Raw genomic sequence first — 18,431 nt, 5'->3', positions numbered from 1 at the left:
AGTAATTAAAAAACAATGCTTAATTTTTTATTCTATTTTTCCCCTTCAATTGAACACTCAAGGGTTTTCGAATATTGTTCTATGACCACATGACCAGTTGCACTTCTGGAAAAAGTCGTCTTCCCAGATAGTGGAACTGGTTTTTCAAACTTTGTCGCTTCAATTACCAAATTGGAAGCTCCCGTGTCAAGCAGAAATAGTAAAGATACGTCATTAACAGTCATTTCTATCAAGGGTAAAGAAATATGAGTCTTATAGAAAACCCTAGCAAGCAAGTCTTCATTGCATAGAGCATAATCAGAAAATAAAGGTAAATTATACTCATCTGCTGGAGTCACAGGAACCCCGTCGCTCACCCCCTCCTCCTCCTTTCAATCCGCCTGATTCCTGCCTTCACCGTGTGGGCACTCATCCCGCCAATGTCCTTTACGTCTGCAGTTAAAGCATATGTCCGAATCATTTTGTCCTCGTCTCATTTGTGGAAAGCTTCGTCCTCTTCCCCGACCACGTCCTCTCCTCTTCCTCTGCCATTGCCTCTCTGGTTCATTTGGTGATGGTTGGAGTTGTTGTTGCCCATATACACACCTTGCATTGTCACCAGGGCCAACATGAGGTCTTTGTCTTTCTTGGCTGCGTTGATTTTCCGCTGCACTTTCATGATGTCTTGCGTGTTGTCTCATTTCTACTGTGGAGGCAAATTGCCATCCGACACAGCTCTTTTGAATTGCTTTTGAACTATCACTGTCCAATCCATCCAAGAACAAAGTCTTTACTCTCATTTTCTGGAGGGCTGCAGAGTGGTGGCATGGTTCTTTGTGTGGTGCGTTAGGAACTGCGTGACCCCGTCCTTCTGCGGCTGCTGGAATCTGGTTAGGATTGCGAGGAGTTGGAAGATGAGCCGGATGCGTCCTGTCCTCCTCTCTTATTCTCACAAAAAAACAAAAACAAAACAAAACAAAAATCGCCATAATAGGGAGAAGAAGAAACAATGTCAGATCCGTCATTTTCAAGATTGCTATGTGTCTTGTCTTTCTTCTTGACAACGTGAGTCGACCAATTTGCTTTAGTCTTAGTCAAATGTGACACACTTAAACCCCCATTAACCCATATTGCATTTTGCATGAACCTTTCGAGAAATCAACATGTTCTTCATCTTTCCTTTTTGAATTTTCATTACCCATTTTTACTTTTACAATTTTGTTTGTTCAATTTCCCTATAATACTTAATTTTGTTTTGTTAATTTATATTTGCGTATTTTTATTTATTCTTTTATTACTTTATATTTATCTATCAATTTTCCTCGCGCAGCCACCCACGCTCTCCTCTACGTATTAACTTTTCCCTGGCGCAGCCACCCCACGCCCTGCCTTCATCCGTCGATGCAGGTCTTTCCAAATTGCCTTTATTCGTCAATATAGGTCTTTCCCAGACCAGTGCTTCTGTCTGGTGTTTGAGAAATTATTTCCAGGCCTATTCTCAAAACCTTGGCTCTTTAGGGAAATTTTAATACGTTTTGTGGTCTTATCCCGGACCTGTTTGGGAACTTGCTATCAGGTCTATCCCAAACGTGACTCTTTAGGAAAAAAATATTCAATACGCAAATATCAATCAACAAAATTTGTCTTATTTGTTACATAAGAAATTTCCTCTCACCGTCTTGTGAGTCTCACTGTCTGTGAGTTCTTTAATTGCGTCCACCTAGGTCGTCGTGAGGAGTTGAACAATTCTCTTTCCTCAAGCTTGAGGATATTGAGCCGTAGAGTGTTCTCTCGGGATGGCCAGTCAACTGTTCCCCTCACGACGATCATCGGTTTTGCAATCGCATCCTCGTCGCCATTTGTTGTGGAAATTTATCAATATTCAAACCTGGATGAAGGAGACAAAGTCGATTCTCAAAAGATTAAACAAAGTATTTTATTTCTTGCAAGAAATAAGCGTTCAACATACAGACAGTGTCTAAGTATGAGAAGGCCCATGGCATTCTCACGCAGAGAGCATCTGACATGAGAAGGCGAAGGCTAGTCCCTTTCGCCCAGGTTATATACCCTCAACACATCCTGAGTGGGTTGCATCTTGTCATAAAGATTTGTCTCTCGTTTACCTTAAAAGGAAACGTCTGTATACGTCCGTGTTCAAGATCTCGTCTAATCATAAATTCTATCTGAACAGAACAATGCTCTGTCTGCACAAAAACCCCAGCTCTCAGTCACTGCTCTTTCTTTTCACACCTATTGCCTATCTTTAGTTCGAACAAAACACACACACACATATGTTGTTCATACTTGGAATACAAAAGGTCACTTGAAGAACACAAAGTCTTTTTGCTACTTAGTTCTTCTTAGAACATATTGTTCCTGCAAGCTTATTCTAACTTATGCATCTCTAAATGTTTGGTTACTTATTTTATTATTGTGCTTCAGCTTATATGATTATATTCCTTTAAATGCTTATGAGTAAATGAAAGTTCAACGTTAATACAAGTTGTACCCATACAAAAGCAAAAGAAACACATCTAAATGTAAAATTTCCATAACAAAACGCCAAGTGTTTGTTGTGTGTATGCTTACTTTGGTCTTGGCCTGTATTGGGGCTCCTTGGTCCAAAAGGATCTCAATTATTCTCCCATGGCCATTTCTGGCAGCACAGTGAAGAGGAGTCAACTCATCCTGAGATGACAAGGGAGGAAGAACAAACGTGTATACAAATCCTCTAGTCTCGTTAATGTTTAGAATTGACCGTTCGCAAAGACCCGCCCCCCTTAGTTACTGTCGCTATGTCCGTCAAGCTACGCCGCTCTCACACACACCATGTTCTCACGCAGTGAAAAACACATCGTGGAGCAGAGAGGACACTGACAACACACTGACAGACAGGACAGACCAGCTTACTTTTCAGTTACTTTTGATATTAAACAAAGTCTCACCTTTCAAATTTGGTCATTTTTTAAAGAAATGTAAACAATAAATACCGTTTTGTGGCTCTTTAATGTGTGTGACAGATCGCTGTAGAGCCTCAGTTAAAGCTGCTCGTGAACCGATCATCTCTTCCTTCTAGTTCATTTATAGCATCAAATAAACATGAATGAACATCAGAAGGAATGTTGTTTTAACCGCGGAAAGGCGTCAGTACACTCCGCTTCTCAAGCTCAAATCCTCCCATGTTAATCTACTAACTCTCCTGACTGCTTTGTCGGACAAAATGGCGGATGGCGAAGTATGATTGGTCAGATCACCTGTCAATCAAGCTCAATGCGAAGGGTCAATTATTATAACTTTATAACATACTTTTGTCTTAGCATCAATCTTTGCTCCTCGGTCCAGCAGAAGTCTGACCATGATAACATTTCCTCTCCTGGATGCAATATGTAGAGGCGTGATCCCATTCTGAAAGAAAAACACACTAGTTTGCATGTAGTAAACAGACTGGAGGATCAGTGCAGAAGTATTGATAAAAGACAGACCTTGGGTGTGAAGTTCACATCAGCTCCTCGGTTTAAAAGCAGCTGGGCAACATTCAGGTTTTCATAGTGGGCTGCGATATGGAGCGGCGTGAAGCCTGTCTGCAGAGGATCATGGGAAATTGAGTTAGTAACCAGTAATATGATATCAGTGCAGATTTCAATGAACTGTATACACTACCGTTCAGAAGTTTGAAAGAAGCATTTATTTGATTAAAAATACAGTACTATTGTGAGATATTATTACAATTTAATATGTAAAACATTTCTCATTATAAATGTTGAAAATTTTGCTGCTTAATGTTATTTTTTGGAAACCGTAATACATGTTTTTCAGGATTCTTTGATGAAAGTTCAAAAGTCTCTACTATCACTTTTGATAAATTTAATGCATTCTTGCTTTATAAAAGTATACATTTCTTTAAAAATGTAATCTTACTGACCCCAAACCTTTGAACAATAGTGTGTTTACACAGATTAAAGTCAGGCTTGCAGTGCAACCTTCAGCTGGTTAATGTTGGTAACAAAAATTTAACTGTTGTAAAATCACTATAATGTACGGCTATGTCACATTTGCCGTGTAATCCAATGTGAATGACTCAAAAATGTTAACTTCAATAGTCTTTAATCCAAGAAATCAAAAACTCAGGAGATACTTCAGGTAATGAAAATGCACACAACACATTAAACAATGATGAGAATCAACAGGGACAAGAGAAACTCAGAGCTAAATACTACTGTATATACACAAGAGAAACTCAACCTAACCAAACACAGGTGCGAATCATTTCTGTGCTTTCTTCAATGTCAGAACGGTAAATCCATTCTTTTCTGTTCTCACACTAGATTTAGGCGCGTTGCATTCAGAAAAAAAAATAATAATTAAAAAATGCTGGGTTGTTTCAACCCATGTTTGGGTCATATATGGACAAACCCAACCGTAGGTACTGTAGAGTGACACGATTCTGGAAAAATTCTGAAATCACGTTTTTTTTCCGCGTGGGTGTTTGAATTGAGATCGCAATCTTTTAACGATTAATCATGCAGCTCTAACAGTTGAGTTTAATATTTCATTAAAAAAAATTAAGTTTGTCCATATTTGACCCAAACATGGGATGAAAATGTCGCCCCCTTGGACAATAACAACGACAACCTTTTCTTTCCTGTAGATTTATTCGCCCCGGTTGTTTTTCGCTTTTGTTTTCTGCGACAGATTTTGGGGCTGAAAGTTTTAACATGAACAACAACATGCGATAACCGCGCTTCTTCTCTCCCTTTTTTACTCACTAGTCTTTTCTTCTCACAGCGGCCCAAATAGTATACATATTTTCTGAGGCTTTCTATATTTATCTAGCCTGGTTCTACCATACTCTCTCTCACACTTTTCATTTGTACAGAGAGTCTGGCTTCTCTCCATTGACAAGCGTTAACTTCCTTGTAGGCGGTACTCTGTTGAAGTTTAAAACTATTGGATCTGCCCAGAGCCACTCTAGATCTGCCATAACCAATCGCTAACGTTTGGTTGTGACGTATGACGACTCAAACTAGCGCACGACCTCAACGTCATCGCTCTCAGCCACTCCCTCTGTTCGCTGATTGGATCGCTAAAAAATTTACCGGAGAAAACCCACGAATACACCACAATCCCAGACGGAGTCCTGAAGGAAAATTGAGCGGAAATACGTAGAAGGGGTAATATTTATCGCCTTTACATTATATTAGTGCAAATTATCTACAATAAAGAAAGACATGAAACAAATTAAATAATTATTTGAGGTCATTATAAAAACAACCCAGCTTTTTTTTTTTTTAGAATGTACACATGATTTTATTAGGATGACGATTAAACGCACAGCCCTATTGCTTAATACATAAAACTAATTTAAATTTAACTATAAAATATTTAAATTTCATTGCTACAACGCAGTGCTGAAGTGCCAACTATTCTCTCCCTATGGAGGATCCCTGTACCACTCTACAGATAAAGCGTGTCGGGATAATTTCGGTTTCGCGTATCTTCCCCGAAGTGATCAATTCTGTATAAAAATGTTTAACGCCAGACAAGTAGTTTGTTAAAACTTGGTTTGTAGGGAATTACAAACCTGCGCACATATATTCAAATGCGCATAACTATAGAATTAATTCTTGATGCGCACGTGAGCGCCATCAGCGTTTCTCACAGGTTCGAGTTTAAAGTCTGTGTAGAGAGAACGGTGTTGACTTAGCGGCCTCTAATTTAATAACTAATGATCGTTGCGACGGAAGTGAATCAATCAAAACTAACTTTAGCTGGAAAATATCTTTATTCAAGAACCGCTATAAAGCCAAAACAATCTGTTACCTTAAATTATCTGTTTATCACTGTAAAGCCGCTTTGAAACAATCTACATTGTTAAAAGCGCTATATAAATGAAGATGACTTGACTTGCTATTACCATGCAACTAAGCGCCCAAAACATAAAATTTTTAATGGCTTCAAACCTGGCTCATTTCATCAGATAATCTAATGTTATATTTATACTAGATGCCTAGTAGTTTTTCCTCAGTTTACACAAACCTTGCTTAAGACATCAGGATTGGGGTCATTCTGTAAAAGCACAGCGGCAGTGCGGGTGTCATCGTTTCGGGCAGCGATATGCAGTGCGGGAAGGCGGACCTTGCCCTTAGTACCGTGGTTGATGAGCAGGGCCACCACATTCTCATGGCCCTGCTGAAGAGCCACAGCAAGAGGGGTAAAGCCATCCTGAGAGACAGACAAACATACAACACATCACAGGGACATCCATATTTCTCTGAATAACCTGAGTGAAAATAGCAGGTTAAAGGTGAACAACAGTGTGATCCCACCCAAAAATAAGTGCGCTTAATTATATTGAATGTGCACTTGCAGTGTACTTCAAATCTTATACTTTTATTTTTTTTAAACTGTACTTGCATGTAACATAATAATAATAATAATGAAATTAAAGGCTAGTTACTTGTAATCGTACTTAAAGAGTTACTATGTTTCTTAATATACATGTACACTTTTAAAAAGTGCACATTGAAATCTTTTTTATGCTTTAAAGTACACTTATTTTGATGTGTTGACTAACATACATATTAAAAAAAGTGAATACATTTTAAATGTGTAATTAAAAATATATTTAAATACATGCCATAGTAGTTAGAATAGAAATAAGATTAAATATATTTTAGTTTACCATAAATGTTGGTCACTTTAACCATATTTCAAAGACAATAGCAGTACTTATGAAATTGCATATGAAGATGTATTTAAGTGGGTGGAAAGAAAGCACTCTAATGCATTTAATATACATTTAAACTATAATACATTTTCATTTAATTGCAAATAACATGCCAAACCAAGGTTGTTTACTCTCTCGCCTCATAAACTCATTTAGGTGCGTTGATCTTTTGAATTACTTCAAAAACATAACTGTGATTCGCACTCAGAATTCAGAGTTTTTTTTTAATGACTTTTCCACTTATGTAAAATTAAAACAACAACAAAGACACTGAATTCTGAGTGCGAATCACAGTTTATTTTTTGAATTAATATGCCAAAAACATTACTTTCAGTTCACACTTAAGTATTCTTTTAAAGAATATGATTTGCACAACAAGTAAAACAAATTGAATATCGTGCAAAAGTTCATTTATTTCAGTAATTCAACTTAAAAGGTGACACTAATATACTATGTGAGATATTTCAAGCCTTTATTTGTTATAATTTTGATGATTATGGCTTACAGATATGAAAACCCCAAATTAAAAATTAGAATATTGTGAAAAGGTTTTCATAAGCTGTACGCCATAATCATCAAAATTATAACAAATAAAGGCTTGAAATATCTCACTTTGCATGTAATGAGTCTATATAATATATTAGTTTCACCTTCTAAGTTGAATTACTGAAATAAATGAACTTTTACACGATATTCTAATTTTTCAAGTGTCACCTGTACTCTATTTAAAAGTTTGTTCCATTACCTCAGTTGGAATGGTCTGATTGGCTCCATTATCCAGGAGAAACTTCACAACCTCGAGGTGATTCTCTTGTGCAGCCATGTAGAGAGGAGTGAAGCCCTTCTGTTGCAGACACACATAAACACCCATATGCAGATACAATACCCAAACTAACACAAGCACACAAATACACAGATGACAATAGAGCCAGAGAGATTTTAGTTCGGACAGCAATACTACATAAATCCAAAATGACTCAACAGTATAAAACATCCAACTGGGGAGAAGAAAACACATAAACCCCTTTATACAGGCGAAAAATATCATGCAAAAGTTCATTTATTTCAGTAATTCAACTTAAAAGGTGAAACTAATATATTATATAGACTCATTACATGCAACGTGAGATATTTCAAGCCTTTATTTGTTATGATTTTGATGATTATGGCTTACAGCTTATGAAAACCCCAAATTCAAAATTAGAATATTGTGCAAAGGTTTTCATAAGCTGTATAATCATCAAAATTATAACAAATAAAGGCTTGAAATGTGTAATGAGTCTATATAATATATTAGTTTCACCTTTTAAGTTGAATTCCTGAAATAAATGAACTTTTGCACGATCGAGTTTCACATGTATATATTATGACTGAGTTAGGTCGATGTTAGGTAAATGCACGCAGATAATACAACATATTAATGCCTCAAACCCATTTTAGAAGAAATCCTTTTCATTTTTTGCTCACCTGAGACTGGGCATTGACATTGGCTCCATAGTTGACCAGCTCAGCGACCACCTGTTCTTGACCAGCTAATGCTGCTATGTGAAGAGCAGTGTTTCCTTTCTACAAGAGAAATATCGGATTTAATGACACAATGACCAACATTATACAGTACATTAAAAACTGTACTTGTAGGTAATATAATAATATTGCAATAATATATACTTTCATGACTGTTTCTTAACATGCTCAAGCACACTTTGCAATAATGTCAAATTAAAAGTTTTAAAATCATTCTGTTTTAATAATATTTTGTGGTGCTTTAAAGAAATACACTTATTTTGATCTGATGTCTAACATAATAAAGCACATAAAGCACTTGATAATAATTGTTGATAATGTAGTGTTGTTTAATATTAATTTTTTTTTATTATAAAGGTACTATACAAACAATTTTCAATAGAAATTACATTAAAGTATATACAGCATATACGGTACACTTTAACCATATTTCAAAGACAATATATATCATCAGATTACATTAAAAACATACTTAAGTGGGTCAAAACGTTCAGCTGATTGCGTTTAATATACATTTAAACTATAACACATTTTCAGTTGTAACATGCAATTAAGTGTCCAAAGCATTACAATCAGTTTGCACTTAAGATTATTATTTTAATGTATATTATTTTAATAATAAGTACTTTATAAATATGCTAAAGTGTTTCACAATGGTTTTTAAGGTGTGAATCTCTAATCAAGATTTTGTGTTAAGTTTTTAATTGCATCATGAATATGGCCACAAAAAGTATTCGAACACATTTGCCACACAAATGTTAAAATGTATGGATATCATTGTATAAGATAAGAGATTTAATTAGATAACTACATCTGTTAGTTAAAATTACATGCAAAATCATTCAGAAAAGTGAAGTTAATTCTGCCAAAAACTCTAGCATCTAATGCAATGATATATTTTTACACTTTTTAACTCTTTCCCCACCAGAATTTTTGAAAAAGGTTGCCAGCCACCGCCAGCATTTTTGATCATTTTCACAAAAGGGTCATTGGCCCCCAGAATATTTTGTTGTATGAATATCTGAATATGCAATATATCAAAAGAAAGAACATCTGCTTATAAACAAAACAAAACCCCATTTTACTATAGCTTCATGCATTCATTTTTTGTCAACACTTGCATGTGGGAAACTTTAATAAAAAAAGCAACATTTTGAGCAAAAAGCTGAGAAAATCGTGTTTTTGTCAAAGACTACGTCCGGATGGGATTCAGAACGATGATTGCGTTTCATGATTGCGCTTTGGGTGAGTCCATCAACACCCAAAGCTTCACAGTCCTAGATCTCATGATCCTGGGTCAACATTTCATTCAGTAACGTTAAGCAGTTTTGATTAATATGCTGTTTAATGTTGGTGATCGCGTTATTGTACATATGCGTCTGCTTACATATAATATCGCTTATTTCTGCTTCACATGTCTTTCGATCAGGAGATTCGTGACTCTTTTAGAAGATGCGTAATAGCGCCCCCTACCGTATAACAGTGAAAACACGGAAAGCTGGACATTTCCGTCAATGGTGGGGAAAGAGTTAACGTCCAAATACTTTTTGTGGCTTTTTGTAGCTCTGACTCTTACCTTTGTGGCCGTTTCAAGTACAATACCATGGTGCAGTAATTCCAGCACCATTTTAACATGGCCTTCCTTCGAGGCCAAGTGAAGCCCGTTGAGTCCATTCTGTGAAGGGAGAGAGACAGTAGAGCAAACTCACTCTGAAGGTTATTCAATCTCAAATCATACTGCAAAATACCCCAAGGAGACTGAAGTGGGAGGTTTGTAGTTTACACCCACTCTCACAAAACACATGGAGCACTGTCAAAAGACATCAACCGATGATGATGATGATGATGATGATGATAGGTGGATGGCAGGCCGGTGGTCTCTCTGCTGGGAAGAATACGGGCCATGTGGGATAGGTCTAACCTCACACAGCCTTCCTTCAGCCTCACAGGACATGTGAGGTTGGACCTTTCTCACATTGCTGATATTATCCCCTCTGAGTGTAGAGACCACTCACCCCATCTCAAAGTGACTCAAAGAAACAAGCACAGGAGCGAAGAAACAAAAGAAAAAGGATGGATGGATGAAAAAAAGCTGCATCTGAAGAATATCATACAACAAATGGTTTCTAAAACATTTCTAGGATGAACAAAGCTGAATTCAATTCATTCATTCATTACATTTATATAGCGCTTTTCTCAGCACTCTCCTCAACCAGCACCACAACACCACATGGATGAAGACACGGCAGCCATACTGCGCCACACACCGGCTTATTGGTGGAGAGGAGACAAAGGGATGAAGCCAATGAGTATATGGGGATGATTAGGAGGCCAATGGGCAAATTTGGCCAGGATGACGGGGTAACACCCCTACTCTTTTCGAAGGACATCCTGGGATTTTTAATGACCACAAAGAGTCAGGACCTCGGTTTAACGTCTCATCCGAAGGACGAAGGCTTGTTCTTATAGAGGTGGAGATGTCAAACTCTGGGTCTCATGCACATGCACCTTATAAGCCGTCATTGAAAACTAATTAAGTCAGCTAATATGATTCATATTCTTCCGGTTTCCCCTATATTTAATTTTTTTTTAAATAATTACAAATGCAATGAAAATACAGGTATCGGTACTCGGTATCGTTGGCAATCGGTATCGGACTCGTTCTGGATAAATTTTTTAGAATTTTTTTTTTTGCCAAAATTGTCTTTATTTTACTTTACATTTTTTACTTTACAATGTACTTATGCGGTAGGAATAATACATTTAATTCAAGATATATTTACTGAAAATAACTCTTAACAAGTTTGTTTGTCAAGTTAGTGTATCTTGCTTTAAGTATATATTTTAATGGAGTTATCTTGCCGACAATAATACTAAGAATATATTATTTTCCAGTATAGCCTTCATGTATCCTAGTAGGGCTGCACAATATATCAAAATTATCGAAATATCGCAAATGTATGTATCGCGATATGCATATCACAACGGCTTGCAAAAAACTGGGGTCATGAACAAAAGACAAACAGAAAATCACTCACTGCTCTTGGCTGAATAACTTTTGTAGCTTTAATAAGAATTAGTATATATATATATACATTTAATTAATACAGTGAAAACTAAGCAGTGTTTATTTTTCCATTTGATTATTATCCTAATCCTAATGTAGGCCTTCCGGAAACCCTAAACCTGATGTTAATACACAGGTTTCTTGTATACAAACAATACCGGATGCGCGCGCATCCAAGAGGCAAGACCGCTATATGTTATGCCGAGTTCTGTAAAAGAACATTGTAATTAACGTAGATTTCGCATTGTTTGTAAATTCTTGTTGACTCAATAATAAACTGCAATTTCAGAGTTGAATCTGTTTGCTTGTGTTTCATTTGCATATTAATATAACATTATGTAAAAAGTTAGTTAGTTGACTAGTATGAAGTTGTCCAACTAAGTTTGCGAATCATAAAAACATTAGTATAAAATCATAAAAACACAACAGCTCCGCGTCATCTCTGCTTCTGCTAGATATAGCCGTAAAGACTGTTGCTTTCTGCCTCTTAGATGCGCGCGCATCTACGTGATGACGTTGCACAGAAACCCGTGTATATAACACTTCTTATGCGACAGTAAAACACTGCTGTTCACTTTCAGAAGTTGTAGGGATGCTTTCTTGTCACAAAAAGAATGTGAAACACGTATGTAGGTTATTTCATTTTAAATATATTTTACAGATAATTTACATACTTTGAGCATTATCGTATCGCATTTTGAATATCGCATTATTTAAAGGGATAGTTCACTTCAAAATGAAAATCCTGTCATAATTCACTCACCCTCAAGTTGTTTCAAACCTGTATGAATTTCTTTCTTCTGCTGAACACAAAGGAAGATATTTTGAAGAATGTCAGTAACCAAACAGGTAACTGGTCCCATTGACTTCCATAGTATTTTTTCTTTCCTACTATGGAAGTCAATGGGACCAGTTAACTGCTTTGGTTACTGATATTCTTCAAAATATCTTCCTTTGTGTTCAGCAGAAGAAAGAAATTCATACAGGTTTGAAACAACTTGAGGGTGAGTGAATGATGACAGGATTTTCATTTTGAAGTGAACTATCCCTTTAAGAGGCGGGGGTGAAGGTAGTTGTACTTAAAGGTACAATATGCAAGATTTTTTGCCGCTAGAGGGCGCTAGATTCCAAACAACAACAACGGGGAGCTTGATGACGATGTGAAGGAGCGTGGAATGATGGGAACTGTCGTTTTTAACTCCACCGTAGATGTAAATCAGTCAGACGAATCGAAAAGTCATGTTCATGGATGAGGTAAAGTTCTATTTTTATAAATGTTGCGTTTAATGACATTCTTTTATTTAATTCAAATGAATTAACCGCAAGAAAAGTAAGGTTTAATACTAAATTGGTTATCATAGATGTTACTGTATTTGTCGAATTCATTGTTGTGATAACGCAGTTTTACGTGTTCTAAACAATTGTTGTAAAAGTACATTCGAACATATCCACATCATTTGCCAAAAGATTCATTTGATTAATCTTTATGTATAACAAATGCTATATTTATTTACATGGCCATAAACACCAGACGTGATAAACAATGTCAATAAACTAAACACAAGCCTAAAGCAATAATACTTCCTTACATAAACATAACTATTACCGAATGCTACATTTGGAATATTTAAAATTGACCCGTTCGTTTATGGGACTTGTCTTTGTCGCCAGAACCAGAATTATCGGTAAAGAATAATTGTGTTCCATAACGCCTGCACGAAACAAGCTAACGTTTGTTGCTTGATAGACGCTACAACTACAACTTCCGCATTTGTCCAGGACTCGAGGGTAACGCGGATATGACGCACTGACTGGCGACTCCAGCTCACCCCCGCTCACACGCCCCGTTTCCTTGGTTAAAATAAACATTTTCTCACGATTTAAAAATAGTTGGAAACATTTGGGATATTGTAAGTAATCAACTTAAAGGGGTCATGACATGGTTTTTTTTAATTTTATTATTATGTTCCCTTAGGTGCAATTATAGTATTACTATAGTTTTTTTTACAAAAAACTTTTAAAATGTAGTGATTTATGACCTTTTCCCTGTTTCTCATCCTCTGGTTCAAACAGTCTGTTTTGGGGGTGTTTCCCCTTTAAGAGTTCAGTGTGAACGCCCACTGTTATGATTGGCTAACGTCAGTGCCTATGCATCAATTATTAACGCCCCCAGCCAGAACATTTGCGGATACAGCGTATTTTCAAAAAGTACTTTAAAGTTTTAAATACATTACTTACAGTTTGCGTCGTCGTTGTTGAGCCCAGAATAGTCGGCACGGACTTATCTTTGAGCAACAGTTTTCTGGCAAAGCCAGCATCATATTGGGATTTGTTCTCAAAACAGTCATCCTTCAAATGTATAGAACAAACGCTTAAATTAACACTGCCGTGACTGGGACGTCCGCAAAAAATAAAGTGCATCCATTTTTCCCTGACGACTGGATCTTTCGCAGCGTATTCAAAGATGTTGTTTGTCCACAGCCAGGAACAGCACATCTGCGGCATCGTAATTTCCCAGTACACAGACCCACTCGCTGTCCGTCGACTGAACACTTGTGAGGCGCGCGGCGATACAAAATGAGCGTAGTTGTCTTGCGCTTTAAGCGTAGTTGTCTTGTGACGGAGGCGGTCATATGCAAACGCTGGTACGTCACTTCGTACCGTGACGTCACTTCTTACCATGGATCCAGAACGAGCTGTATTTAGAGCTTGATTAAATAAATGATGCGTTTATAATGGGGAGGACGTCTTAAGCTATGAAACTTGCAGGACGTTTTAATGACACAAAGACCTCTTATATACCAAAAGATCAAGGCAAATTTGGTTTCTCATGTCATGACCCCTTTAACAAAATATATAACACTGGCCTTGTGATTTTGGGATATTTTAATACAAAAATCGTACATATTGTACCTTTAATTATATCCCTTTAATGAGATATCGTATATCGCATTTTTCTTCAATATCGTGCAGCCCAATATCCTAGCTCAAGCGTCTTGCAGCTTAAGGAGTTTTTCAAAGAGCTCAGCGGTGCATGTAGTCGGGGTCACTGAAACCCTCCAGAGAGCTCTGAGGACCTGCTCACACGTTTGCTACAGTACGAGGACTAAATGGAGAAAAGCGCTGAAGTCATCATCACTCACAACACATGCGGTCATTAATCAAAGGGCATTATCATCTCAATTACTGCTGGCGTTCCTGATAGACCCACCCCACAGCAGGAAATGTCAGGGTAAAAACAGGCTAAAGGGAAAAGAAGCGGATATGAATGCAACTACTAGGCATACACACAATAGCATTTGTGCACAATAGACATGCAGTGCTATTAAAAAGTGGATTCAGGCATGGAAACAGAACATTTACAATCATTTCCCCCCCACAGGTCCACTAAGGTAAAGTTAGTAAGTAAATCTATCCAGTTGGCTATCTGTTAAAGGATAATTCCGGTATTTAACACCTTGAGTCTATATTGTAGTTTGTTTTGGATGAACAAGAGTGGTGGACAATATCTTTTTGACAATGGTTCCTCTCTCGAGTTTTTGACTATAATAGAATTGGCCATGGACCCATTTAACATTGGAGTCAATGGTCATGTCCGAAAATGTCATTAAAACAGCCTTTAACGTTAGTTTACAAAACTGTGCAAATCACCGAGTGATTAGTGATGTTAGTTGATGTTCCAGAAACAAAAAGTGTTGCGAAATACAGTTTCTGTCGTGTTTTATTCGTCATTTTGTAAAATCCCATTGAATTCTGTTGAAGGACTGAGTCCTTCACTATAGCAAAATAAACGGATTGGAATCATATATTGCGACGATATATTGTTTATAATCATCAACGAACACCACTAATCACTCTGTGAGTTTAACAGTTTTGTAAACTAACGTTAAAGGCTGTTTTAATGACATTTTCGGACATGACCATTGACTCCAATGTTAAATGGGTCCATGGCCAATTCTTTTATAGTCAAAAACTCGCGAGAGGAACCATTGTCAAAAAAATGTTGTCCACCACTCTTGTTCATCCAAAACAAACTACAATATAGACTCAAGGTGTTAAATACCGGAATTATCCTTTAAGACAGGGCAGCTCATCCTGTTACAGTAGATTTAGTTCAGAAATAATAGACAGACATTACACCCATCAATATTACAATTCAGCATTAGTATCTTACTCTTCAGGCCATCAGTCACATCCCATACGGAAATGTAATATATGTACACATATGAAATATACATATATCCACATATATAAAATATATGGCCATATATAAAACCTATTCGAAAATGGAACAATTGACATATAAAACCAGCCCATATATTTTATGTATGTATAATAGTGTTTTTTTATATACATGTTACATATATAATTATCAGTTTTCAAATAGAATTTGTGTAGTATTTGTTTTGTTTTTACGAGCTGGTCAAGAAGACGTAAAATAATAATAAATAATACATTTTATTTATAAAAGATTCGAAAATGAGATAGAAATTGAAATGAAATGTGGATATGTAGATTGAAATAAATAGTTAAATAGTAAATAGTTTGACATATAGAAATTAAACATATCGGTGATGGTCAAAACATACAGTATTATATAAATAATAAGCATATACATCATATTAATATATGTCAATATACTAATTTAATATGGCAAATTTATATATGTTAAAAACCTATATCAACATATATGTAGAGGTATATATGTGATAGCAATATATTGTCTTATATTTATGATGGCGTAACTAGCGATATAGGGACATATATGTCATATATTACATTTCCGTATGGGATGTGTACTCAAGCTCTGGGAATCTCGTGAGTCTTGGCACATTTCGAGTCAGACATTTGATCATTGTGTGTTGTTGAGTCAAGAACAGCTACAGTCGGATCAGTCCAATTCTCTAACGAAGCGTTCAGTGCGATTTGCAAACCGATTGAACAGGTTCATTGAAAAGAACCAGCTCGTTCATGAATCAGAAATCACTATTGCATCTCGGAACAGGCGTTCATTTCTTTAGCTTTAAGAGTCCATATCCGAAGGCACCAACAATGAAACCAACCATCTCCTCTTCTGACTCCATGTTTAGTGCAAAAACTTTTGCAATTGCCAACATCATATCGTGTACCAACTGTTTCAGCACAAAAATCTGGTAAAAAGACCCATAATCTATGCAGGTCTGTCCAAACTCGCACCATATAACTTCTGAACATCAACTTCAGATTAAAGAAGAACATATTTATCAATAAAGATTAAACCTGAACCAAAAATCCCATACTCTCCTGATCTCCATCACCTATGTATAGCATTGATGCCATGAATACAGTTTCTCTGCTGTTGAAATTCCCTGTTAACCTGGCTGGGAAAATCCCTGGCTTATCCCAAAGTTGCTCTCTGCCCTGCGCTTTGCCATCTCTGAAATGAAGTCCAGAAAAGTATGGATCCCCTTCCCATTATAGGTAAGGTTTTTCTGCTCAGCTGCTCTCACTCTTTAAAATAAAGTTTATTGGCATTGATGGTTCCATGAAGAACCTTTAACATCCATATAACTTTTACATTCCACAAAAGGTCCTTCATAGTAGATTTTTTACACTTTGTTCTTCACACTAAGAAAAAAATGGTTATTTTTAAAAAACAAAAATTATTCCCGTAACACTTTATTTTGATGGTCCCTTTTGAATATTCTGTTGACTATAAGTAACTTTGCAACTACATGTCAACTTATTCTAACCCGAACCCTACCAGTCTACTAATACTCTAAATAAATATTTTATTAACAAAGTTCGGGCGGAGCACGTTCAGATAATTAACATAAGCGGAGAGCACTCAGCAATCAATGATAAGAGGTAACTTTATATGTAAGCAATAAGGTTCGAGAGGCTGTGCTGTATCGTGAATAAGTCATATTAAAGCCGAAAAATATGTATCTATGCAACTTTCATGAAGTTAAATCACTAAAAGCCTTCCTTCCGCTGGAAAAAATAGTCCCTGACCGTAAACAACAACAGAAGTTATATACAGTATTTCGCCAATAGATGGCGGCAAAGACTGTGTTTATGAGTGAGTCGGTCAGTAGAGAAGACTTTTACATTGAAAGGACTCAAACTTGTGATCACGGAGAAGGAAGACGACACCAGAGCCCGTCTACGGAGAGCCTGTTCACTCCCTATTAAGTCCTATTGTACCGAATTTTGGTTGTAGTTCCACCAGAGTTCCACTGGGGGCGATCACCCCCGAGTGCAAAATGAATGGGAGTCTATGGGGCTAGACGGCTAAATTTGTCTCTTTCAGCCGATTGCCGTTGAGAAATCTCAGATTTGATTGTAGGTTTGGCAAGTTCAACATGGGTTATAGGTCGAAAGTTGAATGAACGAGTACTTATGTCCTTTCGATTTCTTACAGGTTGAGTTGTTGTTGCCCATAACACGCTAGCATTCTGCTAATGAACGCTGATTGGTCAGTGAAGGACTGGTTACGACCAGAGATACCGCTTGATGGCATCATGGCATCCGAAGCGGGAACAGAATGTATTCTAGCAGAAACTCTTCTAGCACGTGTGTTTACCTGTGTCAGCTGTGCTGGCGATGCCTCGAGAGAAAATAAAGTGCAGAGCGCGAAAGCACCACAGTGACTGAAGGATTGCCGTAAAGCAGTATCTCTGGTCGTACGATGTGTATGACGTCATTGACATTTTGAAAGACTTTTTAAAGCAAATAAGTGACTCTAAAAAATCTAACACCCAGCAATGTGCAATTTCTTTGCATCTCCTTTCGAATACAACGTTCAAATTACTAGACAAAAAATTATATCTTGAGAAAAGTGGATTTTGAGGGGTATAGCTCCATAGACCTCCATTCATTCTGCACTCGTCCTGTGAGCGCCCTCATATGGAATCAGAGTGGAACTGCAACCAGTCAGAAGCCGGAAGTGTAGCGAGAGTGAACCTTCTCCCCTTATTAGACATTCTCTGACGACACTAGCCGCGTTTCCATTACCCTTCAAATTGCGCAAATTGAAATTGCGAATTGAAAATACGCTCAATGGAAACACGTCAATTTCGCAAAAACTCTCGTTTATCGCAAACAAGTTTTTACGCTCGCATGAGGAGGTTTTTCAGCCAATTCGAAAAAGGA

At 36.9% G+C, this 18,431-nt stretch overlaps 1 protein-coding gene across 4 annotated transcripts in view; it reads right to left on the bottom strand.

Annotated features, from left to right (window-relative positions):
- ank1a (ankyrin 1, erythrocytic a) overlaps positions 1–18,431 on the bottom strand; it is a 115,981-nt gene that overhangs the window by 80,488 nt on the left and 17,062 nt on the right. For 3 of the 4 annotated variants that reach the window (XM_079607157.1, XM_079607158.1, XM_079607159.1), the window contains 7 exons: positions 9,807–9,905; positions 8,174–8,272; positions 7,452–7,550; positions 6,016–6,201; positions 3,462–3,560; positions 3,286–3,384; positions 2,569–2,667 (listed from right to left, as the gene is read on the bottom strand). In XM_079607157.1, coding sequence (XP_079463283.1) covers positions 2,569–2,667; positions 3,286–3,384; positions 3,462–3,560; positions 6,016–6,201; positions 7,452–7,550; positions 8,174–8,272; positions 9,807–9,905 — 780 coding nt within the window. Of the gene's footprint in view, positions 1–2,568; positions 2,668–3,285; positions 3,385–3,461; positions 3,561–6,015; positions 6,202–7,451; positions 7,598–8,173; positions 8,273–9,806; positions 9,906–18,431 lie in introns of all 4 variants that reach the window. The other variant, XM_079607160.1, reaches the window with a different exon arrangement.

This window comes from Phoxinus phoxinus (genome assembly GCF_949152265.1).
Source record: "Phoxinus phoxinus genome assembly, chromosome: 3".
NCBI lineage: Eukaryota > Metazoa > Chordata > Actinopteri > Cypriniformes > Leuciscidae > Phoxinus > Phoxinus phoxinus.
This window is presented reverse-complemented; position numbering and strand designations above follow the sequence as displayed.